This window comes from Akebia trifoliata, chromosome 6 (genome assembly GCF_017979445.1).
Source record: "Akebia trifoliata isolate Shusen 1 chromosome 6, ASM1797944v1, whole genome shotgun sequence".
Classification (NCBI taxonomy): Eukaryota; Viridiplantae; Streptophyta; class Magnoliopsida; order Ranunculales; family Lardizabalaceae; genus Akebia; species Akebia trifoliata.
In genome coordinates this window covers 28,182,600-28,190,904 of record NC_141380.1, presented here as the reverse complement: position 1 = coordinate 28,190,904, position 8,305 = coordinate 28,182,600, and the positions used below count along the sequence as shown (strand labels likewise).

General features: G+C 34.0%; 1 protein-coding gene across 4 annotated transcripts in view; it reads left to right on the top strand.

The window, feature by feature from the left end:
* Positions 1–278: 278 nt before the first annotated feature.
* LOC147400623 (protein ZINC INDUCED FACILITATOR 1-like) overlaps positions 279–8,305 on the top strand; it is a 106,659-nt gene continuing 98,632 nt past the window's right edge. The window contains exon 1 of one of the 4 annotated variants that reach the window (XM_086446386.1): positions 279–545. In XM_086446386.1, the coding sequence (XP_086302512.1) occupies positions 401–545 (145 nt within the window). In that variant the 5' untranslated portion in view covers positions 279–400. Of the gene's footprint in view, positions 546–8,057; positions 8,162–8,305 lie in introns of those variants that run through there. The other 3 variants (XM_086446385.1, XM_086446384.1, XM_086446387.1) reach the window with 3 other exon arrangements.

Here is an 8,305-nt window from a genome sequence, read left to right as displayed (position 1 = left end):
CTAGAAAGCTACAACATACGATAGGTACAGAGGAAAATTTTAGCATCCGACGTCGGACATTGACTGTCCAGCGTCAGTTGATCCTAGAAAAGCCTCACTGCAATGCTTTGGGGCACATTAATAGCATGAAGATGGAGTCCGGGCTCCACAGACAGCGGAGTTTTTGTATTTTGTGGATAATTGCAATGTTCTTCCTTTTTCATCCGAGTGACGTAAGTAATGATGTTTTGATGTTTTTTGACTACATTGACAAGATTTCGTACAAAACGTCTTTTATATATATATATATTGTTTCAGAGTCGAATTAGTAGTTGTTGTATTGGAAATTAATCTTCTTGTTCTTTCTTCGTTGTTAGATCGGATTGTTGGAATCTTGAATGCAAATTGATTTTAAGTGTCAATGGAGGAGAATAGAGAAGCATTGTTGAAGAAGGTGATTTACTATGAGAATTGTCCAGGTTGTAAGGTTGATAAACTTAAGGAAACGCGGCAAGGGATTCCTTTCAAAGAATTCTCTCTTATAGCGATTGTGGTACTAGCTACTTGTAAGCAATCTTACAAATGAAAATTGTTTGTTTTATTTTATTTTATTTTAAATTGAGAGTGCTTCAAAGTCTTTTATTTTGAGGATCTTGGTTTAATTTGGATGGACTGACATACTTTTGTTAAAGAATTTAAAATATAGTTTGATTTTTCATAAGTTACATTATTTCATTTTCATAGACATTTATATTCTTTCCCCAAGAATCTTATCTTGAAATTGAAACATTTCAAAATTTCCATTTTGTGGTTCACAAAAATTGGTGGTTCAATTAGTTCGATGGTTGAACTATTAGTCCTATAAAACTGATGATTCTTTCAAAGATTTTGGTTATAGTTGAACTGTGACTTTATTAAAATAATGGATATTAGTAATTGCTCCTAGTAACTTTTTATTAATGTTGAATGTGTTGTCTGGCATTAGAATCGTGCGGGGCGTAAAAGTGAGAATCAAAGAGTTCCATGTTTAATTACTCGCCTTATGCCTTGCTTCTCCTTACCATAAACAGAGGAAGGCTATTCTTCTCTTTTGGCTCACTTGCTTCCAAATAGCTTTCATTGATAAACATGAATTATTGTGAAACAAATAGAATGCATTTTAAAAAAACTATAGAAAAAGTGAAAAAAAAGGAAAAAATGCATAAAATGGGAGAAACATAAATAGGCCTATATGATTTTTAGTTTTTAAAAATGAAATATAAAATCTGGCTAGATTTTTTCCGACTCAAGAGAAGAAGATAATGAGACATATAACATGACACATCACAAATAATACAAGTGATCATTTGTGTTATGTAGATTCGACACTGATAAAAATAAAATATTATTAGACAAAGAAAAGAAATGCCTATAATTTTCTTAATATGGAAAATTTTGCATCAAATCCAGTTTCCAATAAAAAAAACATAGTCAAAGTACCTAGTATGGTGTGGCTAGGAGAGTGTTTGTGATTTTTTTACTTCTTGGAAAAATGTTGAGCAGTTTGTTGCATTTTTGTGAATCATTTCTTTAAAGGTGTATGGATTTTAGTGTTTTCTCATGTAGATTCCTTCGAAATGCTTGGTTCGATAATTACTATTTTGAGTATAACCTAGACATTTTTTTGTTAAGTTATATGGTGTATTGGGCATATTTTGTTAATCAGACAACTACTCCAAAAGATCAAGCTGTTAGAGAGGAGAGGAGAACTATTAATATAAGAGGGTCATGGGACTTTATTGGGGTATGATACACCCAGTAAAGGAAAATATACACTCAACATTCCCCCTCACCCATAAGGGGAGAGAATCAAACCCAAGACCTATTTGAATCTAGTACTTTGGTACCATGCATGTTAACTGTAGATGTAGAGGCAAGAAGAAAATAGATTGGGAGAGAGAGAGAGTGTAGAGATCTTATTATTCATGTTCTCCCTTCTCTTCTCTTTTTATAATATATTAATAAAGGTGAAAGGTCAATAATACCCTTATACATCATATAATAAATATATAGACTATATCAATCCCACTCAAGTTGGAGAATAAACATCAAATAATTTCAGCTTCGAACAAATACAATTAACACGAGTACAACTACGAGCTTTTGTGAACTCGTATGCCAATTGGTCATCTGACTTCACATATGGAGTTGATATATCACCACTCATAATTTTATCTCTCACAAAATGACAATCTGTTTCATATGCTTAGTTCTCTCATGAAACATAGTAGTAGAAGCAATATGAATTGTAGCCTGATTGTTACTATAGGATTTCATTGGAAGATTCACATTGAAACCCAACTCACAAAGGAATTGCCTCAACCTAACCAATTCACACGTTGTTAGAGCCATTGATCTATATTCAACTTCTGCACTAGACCTTGCCACTACATTTTGTTCTTGCTCTTCCAAGAAACAAGATTACTCCTAAGAAATATACAATAACCAGAAGTTGACCTCCCTATTAGATAGTGAGCCTGCTCAATCAACATCAATATAGCCTTCCAAATTCAAATGACCATTAGACTTGTATAGTAGTCCACGATCTGGGGATCCTTTTAAATACCTTAAAACATGAACGTTAACTTCCCAATGTGGAGCACGATGTGCATCCATAAACTAACTAATCACACTAATTGCAAATGATATATCTTGACAACTAATAGTTTATAATTTAGTTTGTCCACCAACCTCCTCTATCTTCCTAGATCATCAAACAATTCTTCTTGGTCTATTAGAAGTGTTTTATTAGGATCCATAGGAGTATCAATTGGTTTTGAACCCAACATACTAGTCTCATTAAGCAAATCCAGAACATATTTACGTTGAGGAAGGCTAATATCACTGCTTGATCTAGCCACTTCAATGCCTAGAAAATATTAAAGTTTTCTAGATCTTTAGTATGAAATTGTTGTTGCAAAAACTTCTTGAGCTCAGCAACACTACAAGGATCACTACTTGTTATTACAATACTATCAACATAAACAACGAGAATAATAATTCCTACAGTGGAGGTTCGAACAAAGACTGAATGATAAGAGTGACATTATTTCAGTCAAAATGAATTTACAACATCGCTGAACCTCCCAAACAATGCCCTAAGAGACTGTTTCAATCTATAAATTGCTTTTCTTCAACTTACATACCATACCAGATGATTCCCCCTAAGCAACAAACCCAGGAGATTTCCCTATATATACTTTTTCTCTTAATGGATCATATAAGAAAACATTTTTCACATCTGACTGAGACAATGAACATTGAAAGTGAGTTCTTATAGCAATAATAATATGAATAGATGTAATCTTTGCAACAAGGGTGAAGGTTTCAAAATAATTCAATCCATACGTTTGTGTATATCTTTTGGCAACAATACAAGCTTTCAATCTTTTGATGGATCCAACTGGCAAATACTTTACTACATACACCCAACAACAACCAACTGCATGTTTTCCCACAGGAAGAGGAACTAATTCCCATATACGATTAGTGTGAAGAGCACTCATTTTTGATAGCATAGCTTGTTTCCAACTATAATGAGCAAGAGCCCCCTGAACATTGTTAGGAGTAGACATAGAAGACAAAGATAAAACAAAAGTACAAAAAGAAGGTGAAAGACGGTGAAGAGATCCAAAACCAGAAATAGGATGTTGGGTGCAAGTTTGAGTACCATTCCTTTGGGCAATAGGAAGATAAAGGGAAGAGGCATTTGGATCAACAATTGGCAAAGACGATGGAGGAGGTTTTGATTTTGGGGTATGGTGAGTGTCTGACGTTGTTGGTATCTTCCAACGAATATATGTTTTGAGCTCTGGCACCGTAGGAACTTGATTAAGACCAACCGGGATTGGAATAATTGAAAGAATATCCTCTAACCTTGCCTCCGAAGAAACACTCTTGAAGTAAGATACTGTTTAAAAAAATGCGACTTTGCACTAACAAAATTCTTATTAGAAATAGGATCATAACACCGATAACCTTTTTGAGTGCAAGAGTAGCTCAAAAAGATACACTTGATAGCACGTGAATCTAGTTTATCAAAATCATGTTGCAATTATTGAGCAAAACACACACAACCAAAAGTACGTGGAGGTAAGGTAAACAATGAAAATTTTGAAAAAACGAATAGAATGAGGAGAACGACCATCTAGAACTAACATAGTTATTATATTAATAAGATGTCAAGCCGTAAGAACAGTATCACTTCAATATGGTGTAGGAACATTTATTTGAAATAAAATAGATCGAGCAACTTCTAATAAATGACGGTTCTTTCTTTCGGCAACCCCATTCTGTTGAGGGGTATAAGAACAAGATGTCTGATGAATAATTCCTTGAGATGCACAGTAAGAGGATAATAACTCTTTATCATATTCTTTAACATTATCAGAACGAAATATTTTCACAAATACACCAAATTGATTTCTAATCTCAACATAAAATAAATGAAATATGGAAAATATTTCAAAACGATTCTTCATTAAATAAAGGCATGTCATTCTTGAAAAGTCGTCTACAAAGATAACAAAATAACAAAAATCCACTCTATATGTAACTCTAATAAGACCTAGACATCATAATGTACAAAATTAAAAGAACAAGACACCTGAGGAATTATTCTAGATGGATAAGAGACACGGTGATGAGTAGTAGTAGTGGGAATTTCTTCATAATATGCCTGGTTAGCCCAAGTTGTGGGCTTAACATGCAGATCCCAACAAAAGTCAACTATGAGACTATCCAAACCGCAATTAGTACACGTACGTGATCCCCCACATCCACATCCACGACCATGACCTCTCCTTGAATTACGCCCACTACCACGGCCTCCATGTCCTGAACCTCTAGCAATAACTAAAGTTGATCGATTAGTGTCCGGAGATAGTCCATTACTAGAATCGCTTACTGCAGCCCTCGGTAACCTAGCGAACACTTCAGTCATGGATGGAAGCTCTTGACTTCCTAAAATCTGAGATTTCACTGGTTCAAATTCTGGTTTAATCTAGAAAGAAAGCGAACAACATCAAATCTTCTTTTTGTCTACATTGTATCTCTAAATCAATTGTGAGAGGTTGATAAACATTGAGTTCATTCCGAACATTTTGGAGAGTTGAAAAATAATCAGTTAGACTCTTATCACCTTGTTGCAAAGTAAAATACTCATGTGCTAAATGATAAATTTGATAAAATATTATTCTCTCCAGAATACATCTCAGATACTTGAGTCCAAATCTCCTTGACCGTGTTAAGGAACATGAAATTAACACTTATTTTAGACTCCATACCATTTTATAACCAAATCATAATTTGGGCATTCTCCTGATCCCATTTTGAATACTTAGGAGAGTTGGGTTTAGGTTGATCACCTTCAAATACTTCAAGTTCCCTTTGGCAATGAGGAAAACCTCAACTGATTTAGACCAAGGAATATAATTATTACCATTCAACTTGATAGATGTCATCTGTACACGAAAGAAATCAGATGGCATCATCACATTAGATTTATTCTCCATGCTTCACCTACACACCAACATATTACCATTCCAGATTTGAGAAAATACAAACTCAAGCACACCTAACGTTCACCAACAAGCACATATGCATCTTATGAATTCACAAACACTCGAAACCATCATTGAAGACCATAGATAACTCCCATGATAACAAAACAACACAAGAGGGTCATTCGATAATAATCAGAGCACAAAAAACCTCTCAATATTTGTTCGAACTACACAAAACAGTACCTACGACCCTCTAAACTTGCTACCATAGCCATCATTCACTCCATATAGGGGCTCCGATACCTTAAATAATGAGCGGCGTCCCTTTGAACGAAACTCTAGGGCTGAAACCCTTATCTAGGGTGTTCGGTCTCTTCTAGGGCACAAAAACAAAAAAAAAAAAAAACAAAAAAAGAATAAAAGGAAGAAGATCTTGGAGAAGTAGAAGAAATTGTAGAAAAATCCAAGATCAATAGTGCTCTGATATCATATAGATGTAGAGAAAAGAAGAAAATAAATAAGGAGAGAAAGAGAGAGTGTAGAGATCATACTATTCATGTTCTCCCTTCTTTACTCCTTTTATAATATATTAATAAAGGTGAAAAGACAACAATGCCCTTATACATCATATAATAAATATATAGACTCTAACATTAACCAACCAACTACTCCAACAAATCGATCAGCTAGACAAGGGGAGAATTATGAATATAAGAAGGTCAGGGGGCTTAACTAGGGTATGACACACCCGAGAGTGGAAGAAAATATACACTCAATACTCACCCTCACCCATAAGGGTGGAAAGAATCTAACCTGTGACCTATTCGAACCTAGCGCTTTGATACCATGTTAACGAACCAACTACTCCAAAAGATCGATCTGTTCGGAGAGGGGGGATAACTATGAGTATAAGTGGGTCACAGGGCTTAACTAGGGTATGACATACTTAAGAATGGAGGAAAATAAACATTCAACACTCTCCCTCGCCCATAAGAGTTGAAAGAATCGAACCTGTGACCTATTTGAACCTAGCGCTCTATACCATTTTAACCAACCAACTACTTCAAAAGACCGGTCTGTTAGAGAGGAGGAGAACTAGGAATATAAGAGGATCATAGGGCTTAACTGGGCTATGACACACCCCAAAAGTGGAGGAAAATATGCACTCAACAATTTTAAGGGTGTCTACTTTGTTTGAAGATCCTTATACAAGTGAGATAGGGTAGTGTTTAAGCCTATTCTCTCTCTTTCTCTCACATATTTTCTCTTCTCTTCTTTTCTTCCAATATTTTCTATCTAGCAAACCATAAAAAAATAACTTGGTATTAGAATGAGAATGAATCCTCAAAAAAAATGATGAATAGTTGCTGATGAAGATTTTCCTAGGTATCTTTGATGGGAAAGTGAAAAAAATCCATATTTCAAAACACTTGATGACCTACTATTTGTTGGGAGTTTTCCAAGGCTAAAATCAATGAGATTTGCACTTTTTTGAATATCCCAAGCTTTTCCAAGTGGTTTCTTGCAATTTCACTTTAATTTGAGAATTTTATGGGGATTTTTTCTCCTCTAAAGCTATCCCCCTTGTCACATTTTATCTCAATTAGATGGTCCATTTGCTTCCACATCTTTACCCATTCAAATATAAATGTATATAGTAATTTAGTCTCCCATTCTTCATTAAGTCCACCCTAGATCATTGATTTATGTGCATTTGATCATATGACTAATTCGCATTCTATCATTTTCCCTTTTATATAGCCCATTGTTCATAAAAAATAAAAGTGAAAATTGTTGATGAATTGCTATCTTCCATATCAAGAAAAGGTGATATCTTTCTCAATCATCACTTATCTCTTTCCTCTGTTCTTAATGTTCCAAAATTCTCTACAAATTTATTATTAGCTAGTAGTCTTACCAAATGGTTAAATTGTTGTGCAATTTTTTTCCCAACTCACTATGTTTTTCAAAACTTGGTGATGAGGAAAATGTTTGGGAGTGGTTGTGAAGTGGATGCTCTCTATCTTCTTGATGTCTAGAGTTCACCTCCTATTGCCTTACAATCAAGTAGTAGTTTTGCTAGGAATAATAATGAGACCTAGGTTAAATTGCTCTATAATCGGTTAGGTTATTTATTATTTTATCCTTTGAAGCTATTATTTCCAGAGCTGTTTAAGTAAATTCCAAGTTCTTTACTCAAGTTTGAGGTCTATGAGTTACTTAAACATTATTGAACAAGCTTTCCTCAAAGTATGAGTAAAATTTCTTTTTTGTTCCATATTGTTCATTCCAAGGACACTTCAGGGAAAAATTAAAATCTATTCTTAGCAAGCTGGGTGCGATAAATATCTTTGTTCAACTTGAGGGGAGTTTGAGTGATTTGAACCCTTTTTTGTTCGGTTATATGGTGACCTATTGTTATTTATTTATTTATTTAAAAAAAATAGTTATAATGGTGTCTCTGTAATTGTTTGAAGTTTATCATATAAGTGAAATACATAAGTTATTTAGACCTAATATCTTTCCCTTATATTTTCGTGTTCTCTTCTCTCCCTCCCTTTCTTCTTCTTTTTTATTCTTCCTAGGGTTTCTATTTAACAAACCCTAATGAATCAACTTTCTTGAATGGATGTCTAAAGGTTTAGGTTAATTTGATATGATGTTCTTTTTTTATAAGTAATTTGATATGATGTTCTTATTGGAAAATTCCTCTTAAAGATTAGAATTGTTTAGTTTATACTAGAATTATACTCTTGCATCATAGATAGGCTGCAAAATAATGA